Consider the following 25,270-nt stretch of genomic DNA (forward strand, 5'->3'; position numbering starts at 1 on the left):
TCAAGCTCTGAGCTTCTAGTTGCATTTTTGTTAACACTTTTTATTCAAATGTTTCAGAACACTATGGAATGTTTAGAATAAACTTAAAAAGTAAGCGTTATAACCTTTTAAAGTATTAGACGATCTGAACGATCAGTTAATCATTAACATCACTTATTGTTAAAATCATGATAGCATCCTATATGTTCCATAAGAAGGGAAACAAAGATCTGGCATAATGTAGTGGGGGGGCTACACTGCCTGTCCTGTGGTCTGTTTCTATATCTGCCTGTATGGATGGTATATTTAAATCCAAAATGAAAGCAATTTATTTTAACAAAATATCTTTCATAATAAACATGTTGGGACCTGTAGACCTTGCATAACCAAGCCCTGGTAGTATGTTTACTTGCATTTAATTGTCTTGCTTAAAATAATTTCTTAAAATGACCTTTCTGGTGATGTCTATTTTATAACAGTTAAGCATAGTTTTCATTTTTTGTGTGTGTGTTTTTGTTATAGTCTGGCGATTTTATTGGGTATATCTCTACATGTACAACAAAACAAAATAAAATAAAAGCTTTGAAATATACCATACCCTATTTTATTAGCTGGTTAGTTTTACACATACAACCAGATTATTCCTTTAAGTATATTTTCACCTCATTATTCATTACAAAAATGAGATCTGTGTTTGGTCAGAATTACAGTTTGTGTATGAGATTGGAAATCCCCATGCGGAGTGAAATACACTGTTAAGTGCCAACCTCAAAAACATTGCAGTGACTTTGAGAAGTACATTTTCTCACCTTGACAATAGCATTCATTATTTTAACAGACAGAACCTCTATGATTATTATTTGTTTATTTAGCAGACGGCTTTATCCAAGGCGACTTACAGAGACTAGGGCATGTGAACTATGCATCAGCTGCAGAGTCACTTACAACTATGTCTCACCCGAAAGACGGAGCACAAGGAGGTTAAGTTACTTGCTCAGGGTCACACAATGAGTCAGTGGCTGAGAGAGGATTTGAACTGGGGACCTCCTGGTTACAAGCCCTTTTCTTTATCCGCTGGACCACACAGCCTCCATGAAGTGTGTGCACAATATTAGGTTATGAATAATGGTCACAGCTGTATTTCAATCCGAGTACAGTTGAAAGCCAACAGCAACAAAACTTGTAAGATGTGTGCAAAAAACCTATAGTTTTAATTTATGGTCAATCATGTTTTTTTTAAAAAAACAATGATTTACCATACTGTGGTGGGGTGCCCCGCCCCTGTGCACATTTTTGTGTTTTATGTTGTATGTGGCGTGTTAATGTTGGTGTATATGTATTGGTTCATGGGATATAATGTGGGGCTATGTAGCATAAGTGTTGTTAAAATGTATATTTGTATTTAGGCACAGGGATTGCACAATCACTCCACGTGTAGATTAAAGTGCGTATTAGTATGGAAGCACGGGAAGCACAAATAGTTCATGTGCAGATGTACTGAGATTCCAATTGAATGATTGATTAGCAATTGAGTCTCGGTACAGCTGCATAAAAGAGGCAGTGTTTCACTCCCTCGAGGTTGGGTATTCGTGAATGGAGAACGGGAGAGAGAAGGAGAAATTAAACAAGGTATAAACAATTGCTACGCGTGCTGGAGGACCAGCACGATACTTGTTTGTTTCGTCCACTGTCTGTCTGTCTATTCGTTTGGCCACTGTGCCGTTTATTTTCAGTGTTTGTTCTGTTTTGTTTAAAGCTTTTATTTTACAATAAACCGGCGCATCAACGCATTTCATACCCCAGTCTGCTGTTGTGTGGTTATTTCCTGGCCTGACCACCACACACGGCATCCTTGCCACACACTTACTTAAAGGGTACAAGAGGACCTTTTTATTTTATTGTGTTACATGTTCCCATGTGTTGCTACAACTGTTTACGTAAGGTGTGTGTATTGTTTTACATTTTTTTTTACATTTTGACCACTTTTTTAAACTTTAACTTGCATTCCCTGCCTCAAGATGGCTTCCCATGTACCCGCATGGACCTCTCAGAACTACATTTCCCATCATCCTCCTGCTCACTGGTAAATCCATCTCAGTTACATATGTGAGCAGGTGGTCAAAATGTTAAAAAAAAAAAAGAAAACACACACACCTTACATAAACAGTTGTAGCAACACATGGGAACATGTAACAATAAAATAAAAAGGTCCTTATGTGCCCTTTAACTTTAACATGGCTTTACTATAGCTTCCTATGTGTTTATCATAAATTATGAGGAAAACTTTTTTAAGGTTCTCTTTAAAGTTTACAAAAGATCTCATCTACAGTATTGCCTACACTACAGAATCAACAGGTGATTTGCTTCAAGATGTAATTTTCTTTAACAGTTTCTGCACTATCCACCAAGCAAAGTATTTTTGTTTAATACAGATTCCAAAGTACGATTCCATGTTGTCGGTATAAGGATACACCACAGATGCAGGCCTAGATAAAGCAAGTCACTTACTTTTCATCACAAAAAGGAGATTTTGTGGAAGTAAATCCTTATTCTTTTCAAGTACTCCTGTGAGGTCGTAAGTCATCTGTAAATAAGAATGATCAAGAAAGCAGTCCATTAGGTTTTATATAGATAAAGAATCAATTTCATGTTTGCTATTCTTGTTTTTTTGCAATATGTTTTTTGTGAGAAAATGATAGTATTAATCAGGCAGTTCAAAATGCTTCTTTTTAATAAAATAGAACATGAATAGAATTAGAATTTTTGTTCAGTAACATTTTACATTAGTGTTTGTTGTGCAGTGCTTTTGTTGTCTAATCTTTTCATGTAGGTTTCAACACATTTTTAGAAGAATTGTTTAAGTCAGTAGAGATTTGACTGTGATTGCTTGGATGTCTAAATGATAGAGAATTAAATGTGTTTTTCCCACTTTGGGCTAGGTACCATTTAATCTAAAGTTACATCATCACAGTGGTGGCAGTGTATTCATTATTATTATTATTTGTTTATTTAGCAGACACCTTTATCCAAGGCAACTTCCAGAGACTAGGATGTGTGAACTATGCATCAGCTGCAGAGTCACTTATAATTACGCCTTACCCAAAAGACGGAGCACAAGGAGGTTAAGTGACTTGCTCAGGGTCACACAATGAGTCAGTGGTTGAGGTGGGATTTGAACCGGGGACTTCCTGGTTACAAGCCCTTTTCTTTAACCACTGGACCACACAGCCTCCTATTCATCAATTGCTCACATTTTTTATACACATTTGACACCTGAAGACCAGATTCAAATAATAAACCTTTAACCTTTTGATTACATTAGGATACCACAAATAGTTACATACATACATACATACATACATGCATACATACATACATATACATCCATACTAATATGTTTTTGTGTTAACAATCTATGTATTCCTCGACAGATTAAAAGCTGCTTCTGTTTTCCGGTACCTAATCACATAAGGTGCTGCAGGTCAGTTACACTCCACGCGAACAAGAAAAAGTGATTAACTACTAGGAAGCATAAATAAATATTTTTGTATTACAATGAAAGAGGTACCAGTGATAAAGTTGTTCGCACAAGTAAGAACATGGATATTATAGATTTGCTTACAACTCATTTATGTCAAATTTATCTGAACTTTTCAGTTGATACTTTAAAATTGCTTTAGCCATAAACATGTTAGAAGGTACTGAATATGTGAGCTCAGGAAACAAAATGAAAAGGGAAAGGCCAACTGAGTGCATATGTCTATCAATCTTTTAGCAATGTCTTAGATCCCTGACCCTTCCGCTGCTCATTCTTGGTTTTATTAAAAAGCTCGGTGTCAAGCAGTCCACTGCTAGCTTGGAAGTGTCTAATGAGCACTTTACCATATGTTTAGATCCTTCCTTTTCCCAAGGGAACATTTGAAGCGGAGGGCGGACAACCATAAGAGGAATCAAGCCTGACCTGAATGTTCATTAGACACAAACGGCCAGGTCCCTTTTCTTTCCTTACACTGAACCACAAAATACTGTGTACTGTATATACATACATCAAATATTCATTAAATGAAAAGCCATTTTAATATTTCCTTTTTCAAAAGAATACAAATGCTAATACTATACTAAAACTTCTTACACTAACACCCAGCAGCATGTAGTTTCCCCTTTGGGCATTCTATGATGCTATTGTTTTGGCAGCATTGTATCATCTCTCAAGTATTTCACAAAAGTGACAGTGTGAAATATATAATCTGCTCAGACAAATAAGGCTGTCTTTTGGCCTGGAGAACAGATACACTGTATATAATATACAGGTGAGTATCTGGTAGGTAAAATCCCAGCAATCTTTACAAGTTCTGTTCATCTTCCATGACTACATACAGTTCCCAGCTGGCGCCAGTGGCCACTGGGTGTGGGTTCTGACCTCTATGTTATACTCATGCCACTTTGCAGGGACAGGACTTTACATGTATCAAGTTATTACAGTAATGTAATGTTAAAATGAGACCCTTTGTTTTTTCCCTTCATTGGTAGATCCCTTACTCCTGCTGTAGTTGTTGAAATGTGTACATACACCCCTGAAGGACAGTTTGAAGACTCATTAGAAACTGACCTACTCCTTTAAAGGGCATTAATAGTGATTACGTAAAGAAAGGGCATTGCTGGCATACAAACACCTTTACAAGTCCAAAGGAGGTAATGTCACTCATATCGGGTGTTGTAAACCTAAATAGAATTGCCATTTAAACTCCCTTGCCATGCTCCTGCTATTTAGCACAGCAGCATGCTTCACACACATTTATATAATAATGCGATTAACTATATATATATATATATATATATATATATATATATATATATATATATATATATATATATATATATATATAATTTTAAACCAGATGTTTCCCATTACCAGTAAAGTACAGCACAAAAAACATAAATAGACACATTCATTCTTCAATTCCTTCTTTGAAGTTTAAAATGTTCAATTCTGTTTGATCTGATTTGTGTCCATTATGGGATATAATTATTCCTGCGGATGCCTTTGGCTGCTGTTCAGTAAACTGTTCCCTGAAGGCCTTTTTTAATTTTAGATTTTCTCTAGTAGGGCTATAGCTTTGATTTACACCAGTGTTTCTCAACGTTTCGTAACAACACCCCCTAAGGATCAGCTGAGCTTAGTCACCGCACCCTTGCCACAGAAAATAATAATAATAAAAAAAAAGAATTATTGCCAATTAACAATGCCGTTTAATTAACATAAATTATTAATTACATTTAATTCTACTAGTTCCGAGAATTACAGAAAAATAATTCATAAAACAAAAACAATTAAACCCCAGTCAATGGTATAATTAACATGTAGATACATACATAAAATGCTTACTATTATGGAATATTGCCAACATATCTTCTTTGCTTGCGCCATGCTGTTGATAGCAGGAGAGACATGCAAACCGGTTCCTTTGAAATCGGGTACCCGGTTCCTGCTTTGGAATATAGGGGTCCGGTTGCAGTGAGTACTATTATGTTTTTAGTAAAACTGATTATTAAAACATTAATTTCTGTCGAAATACATTTGATAACTATAATTGACATGTTCACAGTTAGAAAAAAAGGTCTGCAAAATATTTATTGCAGCAAACAGGGTTTTTATTTATTTATTTTTTTAATTATATGTATTTCTCTGGAGAATGAAAACACTTTGGGTAAAGTGAATCTTCTGTACCTCGAGGGGATCATTCGCAAGATAACGATAGGTTGCGGATGCAACCCCGGTTCCCTGAAAGAGAAAATAACCATCAAGGTATGGGATATTGCCGTCAGGCAGTAGCGATTGGCTGAGCTTTATAGCAAAGCTGCCGATAGGCCTCCGCGCGAGCTGCTGTGTAAGCCCGCCCCCCTGGGAGCTTACTACACGCATTGCGCGGAAACTCTCTTCCTCTTTTGCTCTTCAGGCCGTGAAGGCTTCCAGAGCGACCTCGCGGCTTGATGGTTATTTTCTCTTTCAGGGAACCGGGGTTGCATCCGCAACCTATCGTTCCCTTTCAAGTAGAAAATAACCATCAAGGTATGGGAACAGTGTACCCAAGCCGTCGCGAGGGAGGATTCTCGGCAGTAGGACAGACTTACGTCATAACACAACTGCGTAGGCAGTACATCTACGCATATGCGGAGCTGCGCCTCAGCGTCTATGCTCACAATGACACCTGTCCTAAGGTGGAATAGTCAACACCATCTCATCAACCACTCTATATGTCCACACCCTGAGGCGTCATAGAGTGTAACACAGATGCTCCAAATGACAGAGCAGAGGATTCCAGTACATTCAACCGGTAGAACCTCGTAAAAGTATGCGGTGTAACCCAACTGGCTGCAGCGCAAATGTCAGACACCGGTACCCCTCTAAAGAGGGCCCAGGATGTTGCCATACCCCCAGTGGAATGTGCCTTCAACTGCCCTAGTGGCGGAAGGCCCATAGAATCATATGCCAACTTAATAGCATCCACTATCCAATGGGAAAGGCGTTGCTTAGACAACGGCTGGCCCAAAGTCTTAGAACCATGGCATATAAACAGCTGTTCTGTTTGCCTCACAGTCCTTGTGCGGTCAATATAACACCTCAATGCCCGCACAGGGCAGAGCATGTGTAACCGCTCTTCCTCTGGGGAAGAAAAAGGAGGAGGATGGAACGCCATCAACTCGACTGGTTGGTTCATATGAAACGGGGATATGACCTTGGGTAGAAAGGCCGGATTTGGACGCATGGAGACCTTAGAACCGTCTCCTGCGAAACGAGTACATGATGCATGCACCGAAAGTGCATGCAACTTGCTCACGCGTTTTGCTGATGCCACAGACAGCAAAAATGCAGTTTTTATAGACACGAGCTTCATATCCACGCTGTGGAGAGGCTCGAACATTGGCCTTGGTAAGGGCTTCTAGCACCACATCAAGGCTCCATGACGGTAAACTGGTCATCCTTGGAGGCCACAAGCGTCTTGCGCCTTTCAGGAACTGAGATGCCAGAAAATGGCAACCAGGTGATAACTCGTCAATGCGTACATGGCAAGCCAAAATGGCGGCTAAATACAATTTAAGTGTAGAGGGAGATTTCCCCTCATCTAACAGCTTCTGCAGAAACTATAATATCACTGCCATAGGGCAGGAGACCGGGTCATGGCTCTCGGCCAGACACCAACTCTGAAACAATTGCCACTTATACGCATACTGCGACCTAGTAGAGGGCGCTCTCGCACTCTGAATGGTCGATATAACCGCCGTCGAAAGCCCTAAGGCTGACAGGCGCTCCCGCTCAGGGGCCAAGCCCATAACTGCATGAGTTTGGGGTTCGGGTGCCATAGCCCTCCTTGAGCTTGGGACAACAGGTCCGCTCGCAGAGGGAGCTCCCTCGGGCGACCGTGCAACAACTGCACCAGACTAAGGAACAATATTCTCCGAGGCCACCGAGGAGCGATCAGAATTACTGTCGCATGCTCTACCCTGACCTTCTCCAAGAAGGCAGGGAACATCGGAATCGGTGGAAATGCATACAGGAGCCCTGGTGGCCATTCGTGAGCCAGTGCATTGACTCCTAGGGGGCTGTCGAGGTCCTTCACCGAGAACCATAGGGGTCGCTTCCATGGACACAGAGTCCAGATGCAGACCCAAGAATTCGGTCTGTTGGCTCGGCACAAGGCGGCTCTTTTCTGAATTGACCTTCAGACCTAGCTGCTGAAGATGGTCTGTAACCATCACTGTGTGCTGTGCCAACTGCTCCTTTGACTGCGCGCAGACGAGCCAGTCGTCCAGATAGTTCAGCAGTCGGACGCCTTGAGCCCGCAAGGGAGCTAAAATGGCATCCATACACTTCGAAAAGTTTCGAGGAGCTAGAGACAGGCCGAATGGCAGGACACAAAACTCGTAGACCCTGCTCTGAAATGCGAATCGTAGATACTTCCTCTGACCCAGACAGATGGGAACGTGAAAGTACGCATCTGTCAGGTCTATGGTGGTAAACCAGTCGCCTTGCCGGACAGACTGGACAATGTGCCTGTGCGTAAGCATCTTGAACGACAACACCCGTAGGTATTTGTTCAGTACTCGCAGATCTAAAATAGGGCGGAGCCCGCCGTCCTTTTTTGGCACTAGGAAGTACTTGGAGTAGAACACCTGGTCAATCAGAGCAGGGTCTACTTGTTGAATGGCACGCTTCCTGAGCAATGCCTGTATTTCCACATTCAGAGCTGAGGACTGAACCGAGTCCTTCACTGCAGTTACCACCACTCCCCTGAAGGGGGAGGTTTTAACCGGAACTGAAGGGTGTACCCGGTGAATATAGTTTTGCGCACCCAGATGTCGTTGGTGCATTGTTGCCAGAACTGGAGCTGTGGGACAGTGTAGGGGTGGGTTAACAGCTGCCTGGAGTTCTCAGGGCTGTTTTGGCTGCGCTCGTTCGTGAGGGTCCTGGCCAGAGCCACGAGGGAGTGGCCTGCCACCTCCTCTAGGGCGCCACCCTCCGCGCTGCGGTCTTACAAACGAAGGTCGGCCGCGCGCTGATGGACCTGAAGGGGAGGTCTTACTGCCCCGTGGTTGCGCCTGCTGCTGTGGTGATGTCCTGTGCCACTGATGTTCCTGAGGCCGCTTTGGTTGGACCGGCTTGTTTGGCCACATTTTCGCCATTTGCTGCGATGCCTCCCGTGCCTTGACGGAGCGTTGCAGCATCTCCTCCATCGCCGGACCGAATGTGTGTCCCGGTGTAATTGGGGCATCCAGCAACGGGGCCTTGTCAGGCTCCTGCACTCTCGCTTGCGAGAGCCAGAGCTGCCTTCTGGCCACCACCAGGGACGCGATGCTCCTGCCGAGCCCGCGCGTTGAGCTGGGCCAACCTCACCAGCAGGTGACTGACCGTCACCAACTTGCTTCTGAGAGCCGCAGAGGGGCACTCAGGCAGGTCTCTAGTGAGTGCCGCCTGGTAGACCGTTAACAGGCTGGCCACATTCGACAATCTAACCGCCTCCGTGGCCGCAGCGTACCCCTTCTTTAGGTGTACCTCTGTGGTCCTGCACTGCATATTAGGGCATGCAGGATCTTTCGTCAGCCCCGATAATGTTGGCGTTACTTGCCCCTTGCATGTTAAAAGACGAGGCCTTGCGAGAAGTGTGGAGTAGTGGTTAGGGCTCTGGACTCTTGACCGGAGGGTTGTGGGTTCAATCCCTGGTAGTGGACACTGCTGCTGTACCCTTGTGCAAGGTACTTTACATAGATTGCTCCAGTAAAAACCCAACTGTATAAATGGGTAACTGTATGTAAAAATAATGTGATATCTTGTAACAATTGTAAGTCGCCCTGGATAAGGGTGTCTGCTAAGAAATAAATAATAATAATAATAATAATAATAATAATAATAATAATAATAATAATAATAATAATAAGTCGCAGGGGCAGAGGCCGGAGCCCCCCAGGTGGATTGCACCTCTTTAATAAAGTCTGGGAATGCCGGAAGCATCCTGGACTGATGGGGCTGGGCTGAAGGCGACTCGAACAAAGATCGCCGTGGTAGCTCCGTCATCGGTCACTCGATCCCCAAGTGGTGGGTTGCTCTCTCCACCACAGACCACGTCGGGTCATCGGTATCCAACACCTGGAGCTCGATGTCCTGCTCAGAGTGCTGGGAGGCTATCTCAGCCTCTATACTCTCCCCTTCTAGGATGTCAGATACGTCTCTGGAGACTGCATCAATATCCCACTCCTTTAGAGGTTGCACTGAAAGGGCGACGACCGGTGCAGGTTGTGGAGGGGCCACTGGCTGGCTAGCAATGGGCCCAGTCGGTTGTTCTGGGACTGGGGGCACCACATTTGCTAAGGACATGAGGATGGACTGCTGCCCCATCATAACCTCCATAAACATTTTGGAGGTTAGCCACCCCCGACCTGTCTCTGTATCGCCTGTCCTGACGAGGGGAGTGAGAGCGTCCTCTCCGATGAGGCGATCTGGAGTACGACCTAGACTCCCGACGGGGGCGTACCCTACGAGGGGAGGGGCTGTGTTCCCGAGCGCATCTGGTGGGCGACCTCTGACCAGCTGTTAGCTGGGAGGACGGGCTCCTGGAGAGCTGCAGCCGCCCTGGCGGCGTCGCCGTAGACGACGGCGGAGTAGAAATGGTGTGGGATGACCCCGAGGAAGGAGAGTGCCCACCCACTGCTTTCTTCGCCCTCTGACGGAGGGTGCATGCCTGGAAGCCAGCACAGAGACGGCAAAAAGCCCTATCCGCCAAGGCGGGTGCGGCGTGCTCTGGTCCCAGACACGTCACACAATCCTTGTGTGGATCGCTGGCAGGCAGCATTGCCTGACGGGTCACGCAGCGATGAAAGCCCGACATCTCCGTCGAGCATGGTTCAACGAACGACGAAAGTGCGTCGAGCACCGAGCGTCGAAGCACCGAGCGTCGAGTGCTGAAGCACCGAGCGTCGAGCACCGAGTGTTGAAGCACCGAACGTCGAGCGCCGAGTACCGAGCGTCGAGCGCCGAAGCATCGAACGCCGAAGCATCGAACGCCGAAGCATCGAACGCCGAAGCATCGAACGCCGAGCATCAAGCGCCGAAGCACCGAGCGTCGAGCGCCGAGCGTCGAGCACCGAAGCATCGAACGTGAAGCACCGAAGCACCGAGCGTCGAGCACCGAGCGTCGAGCGCCGAAGCGTCGAGCGCCGAAGCGTCGAGCACCGAGCGTCGAGCGCCTAAGCGCCGAGCACCAAGCGCCTAAGCGTCGAAGGTGCGTGCGTCGAGCGCCAAAGCGTCGTGCACCGAGCGTCGACGCGTCTAGCACCGAGCGTCGAGGGCCTAAGCACAGATGCGCTAGCACCAAGCGCTGAAGCGCTGCACAAGCGCCGAAGCGCTGCACCAAGCGACAAGCGCTGACACCAAAGCGCCGAAGCGCAGCACACCGGACCGTGAGTACCGAGCGTAGAATGCTAGCACAGACGCCTAAGCGTCAGCTGACCCGCAGAGCGGAGACGCTAAGTGCTGTTACAGTGTCTGATGCTGTGCACTACTTACCTGTTGGTGCTGGTGCTTTGTGGTTGTCTTCCTTTGTGTAGTGAATGGGAATTTTTTTTTTCGGGGGACGCTGCAGCAGCACTATATGCTATTGATCTGTGACTGGACAATGATTGTGGGCACAGTACAGCTACCACGCGGTTGGTGAAACACACTGCAGAGGTAGTATGTGAGACTGCAGTGCAGGCTCCACACACGCGGTCTAGCCAAGGCAAGACCGGGGCTGCAGATACACAACAAATATATATATATATAAACACAATATATACAATTTATTTACAAAAAACCCCAAAACACAACACTAAATTATTATAATAATTATAAAATAATTATTAACAGGAAAGACGGAGACCACGAGACAATGCGATGCCGAAGCAAAGCGTGAAGGAATATATAATGTAATATAAATTATATACACAATTATATAAACCGAATACAAAATAATAATGAATACAACTGAAATAAACTCGGAGAAGGGGCAAAAAACCAGCTTCTCAAGCCTAAGCTTAGTGAGTACAATCAGTACTGCTACCAATGCTGAAGACAAAAGAGGAAGAGAGTCTCCACGCGCTGCGTGTAGTAAGCTCCCAGGGGGGCGGGCTTACACGGCAGCTTGCGCAGAGACCTATCGGCAGCTTTACTATAAAGCTCAGCCAATCGCTACTGCCTGACAGCAATATCCCATACCTTGATGGTTATTTTCGACTTGAAAGGGAACCCCAAACCGATGGGGTCGTATTTCGGCTTGGGATTCTAACATACACTGACCTGTTTGCACATACGGTTAAAGATTTTTTTTAATAGTAAGCTTTGTGAAATTTGCAATTAACACGGTTCATATACAAGCACACAATGGCTTTCGCTGTTATAATAAAACTGTTACTGTGCAAATTGGAGATTATTGATTATTTTGTTAACTTTAATTATACAGGGCGATTTCACAGATTGCACAATATTGTTGGAACTTCTGCTCACACATTGACTGGGCTCAAAATTGGCCAAAATCCTTATGGGCATCTGGCTCATATATATTTTTTACCTGGTCCATATATATAATGGGCCAGGTAAAATACTATATAATGGCATCACTGTTTGACACCCCCCCTTGGTCAATACGCGTGCCATAATCCACTGTAAAGACAGCCAGAATATATTCTTGTTTAATCACCGTTACAAATCAATCTGCCCGAAAAATCGTAAATATAGTATGAATTTGCTTGTGTAATTTACCTGTTTCTGCTATGTGAAAGTAAATCTCTGTTTTTGTATGCATCCTATGAACGCTGTCAATGTGGTGTATGAACAAAACAAAAACAAAGTGTTTGCAATCAGTGGCAATAGCAGCTACTCTGTGCCATTATTTTAATGACAAGGTGTAAAAATAAAAGAAACTGATGCTGACATTGAGCAGCTTGATTTCAGTAGTTCATCATACAACAGCAGACTTTGAATAAACTTTATGAACAGAATGAAGGCTGAACAAACAGAATGATTAGCAACAACACGTTGGTTACCAGATGTCAAATTATATTACTTTCGCCAATACATTTTAAGAAGTAGTACTAAATACAGTAAGGGTCTACTGAAATCTACACAACGAACACGCACCGAAATAATATGTATTTAAAAAAAAAGTCGATAATTTGATTGTTTAACATGTAGGCTAGTTAAAAATAAACAGTTGGCAAACCAAGACCATTTTAAAGGTACACTGCGTGTAAATTATTAAGAACATTTTTTCCTACGTGCTGTTTACTGCGATGCTGGGATACTGAACCAAAGACTGAACAGGGTCTAACCACGCATGGGATTCATTCAGAGAAAACCATGTGGAATATTGAGGTAAATGTTTTGAAAAAAAAAAAAAAAAAAAAAATAGTACTTAATAATGTTATGTGGGAAAGAAAATAAAAAAAATAAAAAATCAGCGAAACTAATAATATAACTAACTTATTTTGTATCTGACCTGCCCACTCCCACAATCACCAATTAATATTTGATCGCTGAGACCAATTTTGGTCGCCCCTGGCGACCCACAGCTCGCAAATTTGAGCCCTGATTGACATACAGACATGTTTTTCTAAATAGTTTCGGAACCAGAATCGAAATACCTGGTTCAGAACCGATTCCAAAAATCTCCTCAAATGCACATCACTAGATAAACAGTAGAATAAACTGTGAAATTCAGCCATGTCGCGTAACATGGCAACAGGCATAAATGGAACGGCTGCTTTGTTCTGATTGGACCATATTACATTTGCGTGACAAACCGGATAGCACAAATGGCAGTGACGTTGTTGCGCAGCAGCAAACATTTCTGACTTGATGTGTGTACATGATCTTTTAGTGCACAAGTCAGTGAATCCATCACTGGCACATTGTGTGTAAGTAGTTAATCAACATTTTTTAAATAAAAGTTTCCTTAATTTTAAATAAGAAAACACAACGCCCTCTTTTTTTAGCTAAAATGCTCCCCTCCCGCCCTCTTGGATGTAAACACCCCCCTTTGGCTTTAGAATGCCCCTGTTGAGAAACACTTATTTACAGCATCTTTCTCTGTGCTAAATGATCGATGTATATTTTGAACCATCAGCATTTGTTTTCTGATAATTATTGGCTAGCCTCCTTCACACCTCTCTCTCTCTCTCTCTCTCTCTCTCTCTCTCTCTCTCTCTCTCTCTCAATATGTCTCTATAATATCAAGATGTGTCTTCAAAAAGATTGTCAACAATTTCACCAAAGCCATGGGGTACAGTGGAATACACACAATGGGGGAGATTTTCTTTAATTTAATCAACTCATATGATCCACTTCAGCAGAGAAGCCTCTTTGTACCTTTCTGTTAACTGACCATATTAGACTAATCACTAATTTCTGTCAACTTACCCTGCCTGCATAATGCATGACAGTGAAAGAGGGCCCTTGATCCTTTGGTGCAGGGTTGCCATTTCCATCCTTTGTAGACAGGTACACAGCTTTCACGTTTGACGTTTCCAGCTGAGACTGGAGCTTCTTATACAGGTTTTGTTCCGCAGGTCGAAGTGCCTGGCTCTCCTCATCCAGCACCGATAGCAGGCCGTGGGGTTTCTGAAAGGAAAAGGCTGCTGCATTACACATATTGATTTTATCTAGCAGGAAACACTGTCTTCTTTACATTCATTTTAAACTCACTGTCACCAACAAATATCCAATGTTGTCTGAGAAAATTGTCAGATATTCTGCAGGCTGACGTGTTTCTATTTTAGTAATACTCATACATCACAAATTAAGCCTGTTGTAAACATATAATCAAGAATGAGAGGCAGAAAAGTTTATAATTTTTTCATCTGTCTTCTGGTTGGAAAAAAAAAAAATCTGGTATGAATATATATGTGTATCACAACTAAAAACAAAATCTCAAAGATATATTTTTGTCACAATTGTGATATGTTATTTTATAGTATGGTTTCAGACAATTAAAGATTTGGTAAAGAATAATGACAAAGGAACAGTACCACAATATCCTTTATACAATGTGAACAGCTGCAAACGAATAAGGTTGTGTTACTGCTGTGCTGTACACATGGGTCTATTTGCCGTACTGTCAGGAGACACAATTCTGTCATATCTTTTTAAAGTGGGAAGCTGCACCTTGATATAAATTATAGAACCACTTTATGCTTTCACTTCAGTTTACCTGAATTGAATAAAAACAACCAAAAATGGAGATTGTAGACGTAAACTTGAGGTCCTCTTGAAAGTGACTCTGCAGCAGCAGTTGTGATGCATAGTTTACCCCCTAGTCTCTGTAAGTCGCTTTGGATAAAAACTTCTGCTAAAAGACTAATTATTAATAAGAATAATAATTATAGTGATGCTCACCTAGAGGTCATTGAGTTGCGCTAGATATAACAAAGTATGATGTCATTTAAAGCTGCATAAATGTCACTATCTGTTTTTTTTTTTTTATAATACCCATATTTGCATTTTTTTTTTGAGAATTGTGTATCCAATTGTGATCAAGCTGTGTATGGACGTTCTTTAGCACAAAATGCTTAGGATATTCTAATCCAACTCACAGAGACCTAATTCAGATCTCTTATTGATGATGGCTAAATGATGAGAAACGCCATGAAAATTTGTGGCAGGACCATATTTCACCTACTCTGAATGTGTTCAACCTTTTGAATAGTACTAAAACCAACTGCAGTTATATTTTAGTACTGCCACTGCTTTGTTTACACTAGAACTACTTTATTATGAAATACATCAGGCACACTGACAGCTTAACTAAGCATGTATTGTGTAACTCTGATCTCAGCCCAGTGCTCAAGGACTATAACAAATTGTATTTTTAGTATTGTCTGTCACACCAAAGAGATTTTTCTAGCATCCACTAAGCAGGCAGTTTAATGAGTACCTGAAAGAAAAAATCCAAGACAGCAGTCTGGTTGCCAGGAGAATGTAGCGTTTCCATAGCGACTCCCTCCTGCACGCACTCTGCCTTCTCTTGCTGAAAGAGTACCTCCATAATGTACTGGTGAATCTTCTCATTAGTCATGTTGATACACAACTGGAAAAAACAAATGAAAGCTCTTTAGTGCAGTCTCTTAAAAACAAAATAGCCTTTTAGTTTGTGGATTTAACAGCAAAATAAAACAAAGCACAATTGATAGATATAGAATGTATTTAGAAATATACGATATTAATATTTTGAATGTCTTATATATCCATGGATGACCCAACAGAAATAACCTCCCAAAAATACTTTTTTTTGTTTTTAACAGGGATTTGTTACTATTAATCAAGACACAGGCTGGAATTACATTTGAATTATGGTACCACTTATATTTTATTTATAGTGCCAAACAAAGGAGTACCAAAATAACAAGACCAAAAACAACGAGTGATTAATCAAATTTATATTTTTGTCACCATAGATTTTGAGGTAAACAAATAAAGAAACGAGTACACTTTACTTTTCTCATTCAGTAGTTTACCCCGTGTTACTTCTTGGAAATAGTAATTGCTTATGGAATTCAGTTGAGCTGTTGGCCTAAATAATAACATTTCATCAACCCTCAAGTCATTTTTTTTTATCAAAATCAATGTATTTTGTGTAGTGACAAGATAATCTATAAGTATGTCTCACATTCCAAATCAAAATGTCTATAAAAGATTGAGATACCAACTTTAAAACATTCTTTTTATATCATACTGTGGTAGTTGTTTACCAAGAGTCTGTTCCCACTTTGTATATGATTAAGTGAACAGCTGTTCCAACTTTATAAATATGAAATGAACCCATGGTGTTTCAAGTAAGAGGGGGTTGAATAATCTCATATGCTATTTCTTTGATCATGAGATCCAATGAGATCTTTATGGGATATTTATTTCACCCCCAAAGTAGCAACATGCAGACCTTTTAAAACCCACATATGAGACTGGCCTTATATAACCGACCTGACGTAGGTGGCAGGTGCTTTAAAAGCAGTTTAAAAGCTTTCAGTAGACATTAGCTTTGAAGTCTTTAGTGTTGTGATACATAATAAGACAGTAGTAGAGGTGTGCTGCAATTTGAAGTTGTTAAGGTATTAATTAAATGGAATAAAACATGTTAATTACTCAACACAAAACAATGTGGTCCCTCGGCTTCCGTTGTTTACACAATTATTCAGTATCAATTAAAAACAATCTGACAGTGTTATTTAATATAAAACCTGCCATGATCAAACTAACTAAAATGTGCTTATATTATATAAGCGATTATTTTCTCTTACCTTTCTTTTATAGTTTTGATATGACATCATTTTTATTATTTTTTTTCCCTTAATTTTCTCAGAATTGGCAAGGTGTCAATAAACAGGTATGTAAACAGGAGGTGTTTTTCCTGTTTTTTTTTAATTTTTTGAATGTTTTATGGTGATCATTTTCTGCTCAGTTATATTAGAAAACGGAACTTCTAGTCATTAATAAGCAATATACTGTACTCTTTATTAATTCTTTGCCTTGGAGATTTTAGAAGCAAACTATTTCCATAATAATTATTACTATCCTGCCTTAAGGTAGTGGATTACATTGGAATGGACACTTTTTATATTTTGTGTTATCCTTATTTTATAATAATACCCTTTTACAGTAAGTTCTGGTTCATATCTCCAAGACCCACAGATCCCCCATCTTTACAGATGTGCTGTGCGATCCCAGAATTCTAATTCTAAAAAGTGGCAAAAAGAAGGGCTGGGGAAATTCACTACACAGTGATAGCAATAAATCCAGACAATGTTAAAGTTTAAATCTTTACGATGTATTTGTTTGAATGTGTTTTTTGTGGACCGCTTGCTTATAAGCTATTTCTACTTTATTGTGAAGTCCCCTGAATGCCTTGGCATAAAAGACAGCTATGCAAGAGTAATTTGAATTCACTCTACTGTGGGGTTTGTTGCCTCAGGGTAACAGCACGATGATGGTTTCATTGCTAATAGCTGACATTTAAAATAGACAAAATGTGCTCCCCTCACTGTAACTCCAGTGCTAACAAGAATCTGCACTGTCTGGTTCACCTGCAGCTTTTGTGCAGACAGGACAAATAGACGATGCATCAACTAACCTGATAATCATTGAACAAAGGGTTTATAATGAAGCTCATTTATGACTGCAAATGCCTCTAATTCTGTTAATTAATAAGCATGCTCTCTTTGATTACCTTGCATATATAATGACATAATTATGTGTTACCTTAAGGTATTTTGTATTATAACATCCATTTTCATAATGCATTTCTACAAATATACTGTTTCATTTCAAATTCAACAACTTAAAATGTGCATGCTATTTTATATAACTGAGGCTGGACTAAAAGTAATATGCATTGTTATTAGTTTTTCTCCTAAGTACTTCCATATTAGAAGTTTCTCATTACTACTACCATATACTGTGTTTGTCTAACTAAGGAAAAGAAAAAGGCACATTTTAAATGTGTATATGTTACAACCATAATAGCCATGACTTTTCATGTTTGACGAGAACAGAACTAAATAAAAATAAACAAAATTCTGGGCCTTTCAATGCTAGTCCAATAGCAACAACAAATCACTCACTGTAACGTTATCTCAGTGACCAGGACAGAGAGTCCCTGGGTGTGTACTTTATATTAGGTAACAGTATTGAAGTATTTTGGGATATTGTTGTAAAGTTACATGTTACATGAGGAACGTAAATAACTTGGTGGTTGTAGGTTCTAGACTGAATGCTATAGTGCTGAATATTTTGGACAAAGCATGTCTAAATGGGAAACCTTGGATAATCCAATAGGCAGCAAGGAATTACATAATTATGTGGGTGGCACAGCATCAATGAAACAATCTCATTTTCAGGATAGGCACTGTATAAGGTTTAACATGTTGTGAATGCACTGGTATTCTCTCTTTATCATTATGAATAGTGGATTTTCTTATATATCTTACATGAAAACTAATATCAATCTCTGGTGTACAACGGTGTAGAAGGAAGCAGCTATAAACATCACTGTAGTCAATGCTTGTTCTTGGTGTGGCAGACTTCTTGTTTTCCAACAGCAAAGTGTGGCAGTTTGATAGAGATCATGCTGTACTATTCCATCGTGTTCAAGCCCTACACCTCAGCAGTTCTGGCATGATTTGGCATGTCAATAGCTAGAGCACTTAGAATTAAACCTTCCATAAAGCAGGCTTGAGAATTTGGCTTTTTTGCAATGATGATGATAATGTACTTATTCTTTACTGATGTCTCTCTTGTGTCCCATTAGAACAGTAAGCTCAAAAACAAAGTACACAGAAAGAGTACTTGGAACTGCAAATGCAAGGCCAAGAGAGAGAGAGAGAAATGAACATTGCTAAGGGGGCTAAAACCAATTCCAAAATGTTTTCCAATATTATAACAGCAAGAGAACATTCAAAGAGGAGGTAAAATGTCTAAGAGACACAAATGGTAAAATCATAGACGAAAAAAAAAATAGCAAATATATTAAATGATTACTTTTCACAGGTTTTTACAAAGGAGGATACGGTCAACATGCCCCACATGTCGACCTGTCCTATCCAGTTTTAAATAACTTTAGCTTAACAGAGGCAGAAGTGTTAAAGGGACTAGGAGCTCCCCTGGGCCGGAGGAGATCTTCCCAATAGTACTCAAAGAAATGAAAGAAGTTATTTACAAACCGCTAACCAAGATCATAAAACAGTCTCTTGACACAGGGGTTGTACCGACAGACTGGAAAATTGCAAACGTAATACCGATTCACAAAAAGGGAGACAAAACCGAACCAGGTAACTACAGACCAATAAGCCTGACTATTATATGTAAACTTATGGAAACTATAAGATCCAAAATAGAAAATTACCTATATGGTAACAGTATCCTGGGAGTATCCTGTCAGCATGGTTTTAGGAAAGGGAGATCGTGTCTAACTAACCTGCTTAATTTTTTTGAGGATGCAACATCGACAATGGATAATTGCAAAGCATATGACATGGTTTATTTAGATTTCAAGAAAGCTTTTGACAAAGTCCTGCATAAAAGATTAATTCTCAAACTGAACGCAGTAGGGATTCAAGGAAATGCATGCACATGGATTAGGGAGTGGTTAACATGTAGGAAACAGAAAGTACTGATCAGAGGAGAAACCTCAAAATGGAGCGAGGTAACCAGTGGTGTACCACAGGGATCAGTATTAGGTCCTCTGCTATTCCTAATCTACATTAATGATTTAGATTCTGGTATAGTAAGCAAACTTGTTAAATTTGCAGACAACACAAAAATAAGAGGAGTGGCAAACACTGTTGCAGCAGCAAAGGTCATTCAAAATGATCTAGACAGCATTCAGACTGGGAAGACACATAGCAAATGACATTTAATAGAGAAAAGTGTAAGGTACTGCACGCAGGCAATAAAAATGTGCATTATAAATATCATATGGGAGATACTGAAATTGAAGAAGGAATCTATGAAAAAGACCTAGGAGTTTATGTTGACTCAGAAATGTCTTCATCTAGACAATGTGGGGAAGCTATAAAAAAGCCAACAAGATGCTCGGATATATTGTGAAAAGTGTTGAATTTAAATCAAGGGAAGTAATGTTAAAACTTTACAAAGCATTAGTAAGACCTCACCTAGAATATTGTGTTCAGTTCTGGTCACCTTGTTACAAAAAGGATATTGCTGTTCTAGAAAGAGTGCAAAGAAGAGCAACCAGAATTATCCCGGGTTTAAAAGGCATGTCGTATGCAGACAGGCTAAAAGAATTGAATCTATTCAGTCTTGAACAAACAAGACTACGCAGTGATCTGATTCAAGCATTCAAAATTCTAAAAGGTATTGACAATGTTGACCCAGGGGACTTTTTTGACCTGAAAAAAGATACAAGGACCAGGGGTCACAAGTGGAGATTAGATAAAGGGGCATTCAGAACAGAAAATAGGAGGTACTTTTTTACACAGAGAATTGTGAGGGTCTGGAACCAACTCCCCAGTAATGTTGTTGAAGCTGACACCATGGGATCCTTCAAGAAGCTGCTTGATGAGATTCTGGGATCAATAAGCTACTAACAACCAAACGAGCAAGATGGGCCGAATGGCCTCGTTTGTAAACTTTCTTATGTTCTTATGTTCTTATGTTCTTATGTTCTTACACAATGTATGGCCACGCTGTCATTAAGTTCATGGCACTTGACACTTGGAATGAAGACTGCTCATGAGACAACAAGAATTATACAAGTTCTTAATAAGGCAGACAGGGAATAGGATTATGAAGTTCTTTGAAGATCATTTCTTTCATCACTTTCTTCATGAACACAAAATAACTTCCCAACTTTGAATTAAGCGTAATGGTTAAATGGTACATAAACAGACACAATCCTGTCATGGGGGATTATCTGTATACTCTTTGTAGCTCAGAAAAAACAAAATGGTAACAAAAGAAAAAAAGGGATTACATTTTTCAGATGGTGTTTTTTATACTGAAGACATTTGACAGCAAACACATATACCTTGCTGTCATGATGGGCTAATAATGGGCTTATAATGTAATATGTATGTATATTACAATATATAATGAGGCAGTGTGGTCCAGTGGTTAAAGTCCAGGGCTTGTAACCAGCAGGTTACCTGTTCAAATACCACTTTACCCACTGACTGACTCACTGTGTGACCCTGAGCAAGTCACTTAACCTCCTTGTGCTCCATCCTGCGGATGAGATGTTAAATGAATGTCCTGTTGTAAGTGATTCTGCATATAATGCACAGTCTACCTCTGTAAAGTGCTTTGTGATGTTGGTCCACTACGAAAGGCGCTATATAAAAATAAAGATATTATTATATACATATAAACACTAATAAAGTGGAACATCCACTTAAAATAAATAAAAATAAATGCATATATGACTTTGGACATTTTATTAAAGGAAAAATGTATAAGGTCCGATCTTGGTGGTCTCATATAGCTTTAACCCTCTCAACAACTTCCAAAGCTCTAAGAGCAATTGAAAATGCATAGATCACTCCACAAGTATGCCAACAGATGGCTATAAAAGCAGACCACAAATATTCCTTCGTTGTTTTTTGCAACTATAAACAGCTGTAAATTCCACTTCAAAGTTTCTCAGATACAAAGGGTTAGTTTTTCTTTTCCATGAAAAATCAAAATGCAATTTATGGCAAATTAACATATCACTTTAACATCAAATTATATGCTTGGTAGACTCATATTGTCCAAACAAAGTACCTACAAACATCAGGAAACCATCAGTAACAGCCCCAAGTCAGGGAAGGACCCTTCTAAAAATATATTGCTGTTCTCAAAGGTTAACGTACATGTAATGGACTCTCTCCAGTAGCTAGCAGAGTGAAGTAGTAACTATGGATGTGTCTGTTTGCTCGGTTCTATTCTCAGTTCCTTTTATTATGCAAGATGCCGAAATACCATCCCACCACTTCATACAGTAGGGACCAAAAAGAAAAGTCAATCGATGACAGTTGGAAGATGAAATTCATCAGCATGTTGTGGGTGGTTTCTTTCAGATGTCGTTCCACCTCTGGGGGACAGTCGAGAATGACAGGCATAGCACTGACACCTAAAGTCTGGGCTGAGCGAGCATGCAATGTGTGTACTCAAGTATCAGCTCTGTTGAAGCGGGTAGAGTATGTAATGGACATGCATCAGATGAGCTGTATTCACAATGCTGATGGAGCTTGGCACTTTTACTGCAGCAGTCAACACGCTAGCCACCCAGCCCGAATTTGACCCTCAGTCACTACTGCTTATATTATGGTGTTCCTGCAATACCTTCCCAGCCGTAGTTTGCAAATAGCAACTTGCAGTAGAGCACAGGGCGTACAGTGTGTTCCGGAAAAATAAATGTTTTTTGCTAATTTACAAATTACAGATGGTAGCTGGCTCATACAAGCCAGTTTGATGCCATGTCTCGAAAGAGCTGTCTGAATTCAAATGATATTCAGGTGCCACATTAGTGGGAAGAGCAATAGGGAAACCGGTGAGCTAACCAGACATCCAAAAACACCTGAGTGGAATGAGAGCAACATGAAAGAAAACGAATTGCCAAGTCAAACAGTCATGCCTGCTTTGTTACATGGCAGCCAGTCTGTCCCGAATCTATTCGGAACACACTGCACGAAATGGGATAGAGCAACAGGGCTGGGGTTAGGAACCCCCTTTTCATTGTGATACACACCGACTGAAATGAGGCAAGGAACACCTGTCATGGACTCTGGATGACTGGAAACGTTTCATGTCGAGTCTTGCTTTACACTCTTTAACCAAGGGTTAGTTTGGATCTTATGATGTCTACTCTTAACTATGAAACATACAAGGGGGCTCATGTGGTCATATTTCTGTTGACATAGAAAGGACCAGGTTATCCCTTTGGATGGAAAATTGAGCTCCCAAGGGACTTTTTCAGCACAACGCTCCCTGTCGCACTGCAAGAGTGGTTAATAACACATCCATCTTACTGTGGCCAGCTCAGAGACCAGATTTGAGGAAAGAGTTGGAGCACCAACACCACATACCCAATAATATACCCAGTAACTGCTGCACTGGTTTAAAAAAAGGGGAATATTTCTCTCAAGGTACTCTGCATCCATGGTAAAGGTGGCCCCACAAAATACTAAATGTGTATTTTGGGGTCCAACACTTTTTCAAGGGTGCTATATGTTTGCTGTGTATACCAAAGTATAATCTGGAGCGAGTAGGGGGGATACAGACTTTTCTGTACAGTACAGAATTGCAAAATTAAGCAACAATTGCAAGCTCTAAAACCATATGTTATTATATGTATTGAAAAATGTGTACTTTCAATGTAGATATTACACATTAAAATAAATACTACGTAATTAGTCAGCTATTTAGCAGCGCTCCATTGAACAACAGTATCATGGGGTCTGTGCCAAGAGGAACTAACAATTGAAGACTGTGTGCGTGTATGTAATTGAAGATAAACAGCTCCAATATGGTGGTGTAAAACAATGGAGCTATTTTATCACTTGTATCTATATAGGAGATGAGAGAGGGAAGTAGTTCCATATGCCGGCATGAATGTCGTGTTCAATAGAGTGCTGTGGTACAGCCCCACTATGACATCACAACTGCAGCTGTTTCTGCTTACTGTGGTTAGTTTTTTTAACAACTATTTTTATTCATTTTACAATTTTCTCCCAATTTTAGAATGTCCAATTATTATTCAACCTGGCTCACTGCTGCAACCCCTGAACTAACTCAGGAGAGACAAAGATGAGCACACGCATCCTCTGAAATGTCAGCCGTCCGCTTTTTTTCACTCTGCAAGCCCGTCGTGCAGCTATATTCAGAACTTACAGCGTCGGAGGACCATTCAGTTCTGAATTGCGTACAGGCCGGCCTGCAGGCGCCCGGCCAGCCACAGGGGTCGCTGGTGCGCGGTGAGCCAAGGACTCCCCAGCCGACCTAAACCCTGCCCTGTCCGGGCAGCGCTTGGCCAATTGTGTTTTGCCTTGGCCTACTGTTTTGACTGTGTCACCAGTATATTTTGCACAGCAGATCAGCAATGGGCTAGAGAAAATTCAAATCTCATGATCTGAGATTCATAATGGCTTAGTGTACTTGTAAGATGTCAGAAATATAACATTACAAAAAGATAGCCCATGCTAAAAAAAAAAAAAAAAATGATACATCCAACCTAAAACCCTGTAGCTCTTGTAATTTAAGTTTAGCTTACACATATATATCAAGGTAACAAACTGGCATCAAACTGCTGTTTGCTGGATTAATGCATTACATCACAGCGTGGCCATTGGCAGGGCAGCAGAGCCAGCAAAACAACACAACTTGCTTTTATGGGGGTTTATGTAGCCAAATGCATGTAATAACATGTACAGTACATGTTACTGTCGATGCATACTGGACTGTGTGCACCGAGGAATAGAGCTGTGAACAGTTGTGGGGTTAATCCCTCCTCATCAATAATGGAATTTAGATTTTTCAACCTGCTTAAACTGTAGAATCCCTTGTGATTAAAGCATTATTTTAAATTTGTCTCTCTCTAATGGATGCCTTCCTGGCAGTTACATGCTACTTCTTATTACTTTCATTCATGATCTAGCTTTGTCAACTGTTCACCCTGCTTGCCTTATCATGAGAGTACAGTCAACATAATTATGTCACCAGCCGTATTACCCTAAAAGTATCTTATCCACATAGCTGTACAACTGCATCACTATGTTACTAGTTTGGGGGAATTAACAATTTTACTGGTGTTCAATTATCCTTAGCTAGTTTTATTAATTTGCAATACTAATGTGCCGTTTACACATAATGTGATTTCAATCCAGAACAAATGCTCATGGGATCAACCATAAACAGGTGATGACATACGTGAATGAAATTACCCTACCCAGCTTCTTCGTTCAGGAAAAACTAATAATATCTATCATTTTAGTTGCCTGAGAGTTAAGAAAAATCTATACTATTCGATTACTATGAATGCTAGAACTATTTGGCATGCAGGGTACATCAACTGCAGCACACATAGCCGATATATAGAATAGCCTAAAATACTAAATACATACTGTATTTTATGGTAATATATTTTAACTTGTAGTTGTTTGGTATGTGCTAATAATTTATTTAATGGGGAGACCTGCTGGAGTTGACTGAATGGATGTCAATATGTATGAACTTGCCTGTGTTCAGCTATGGCCACAAGTTTAGTTAATTTTAATTTCT

General features: G+C 40.7%; 1 protein-coding gene across 1 annotated transcript in view; it reads right to left on the reverse strand.

Moving 5' to 3' along the window:
- Nucleotides 1–25,270, reverse strand: part of LOC117406017 (unconventional myosin-XVI-like) — a 160,308-nt gene that overhangs the window by 46,878 nt on the left and 88,160 nt on the right. The window contains 3 exon segments of the mRNA XM_034009658.3: nt 2,488–2,563; nt 13,925–14,125; nt 15,438–15,590. Of these exon segments, the coding sequence (XP_033865549.3) occupies nt 2,488–2,563; nt 13,925–14,125; nt 15,438–15,590 (430 nt within the window).

This window comes from Acipenser ruthenus, chromosome 9 (genome assembly GCF_902713425.1).
Source record: "Acipenser ruthenus chromosome 9, fAciRut3.2 maternal haplotype, whole genome shotgun sequence".
Classification (NCBI taxonomy): domain Eukaryota; kingdom Metazoa; phylum Chordata; class Actinopteri; order Acipenseriformes; family Acipenseridae; genus Acipenser; species Acipenser ruthenus.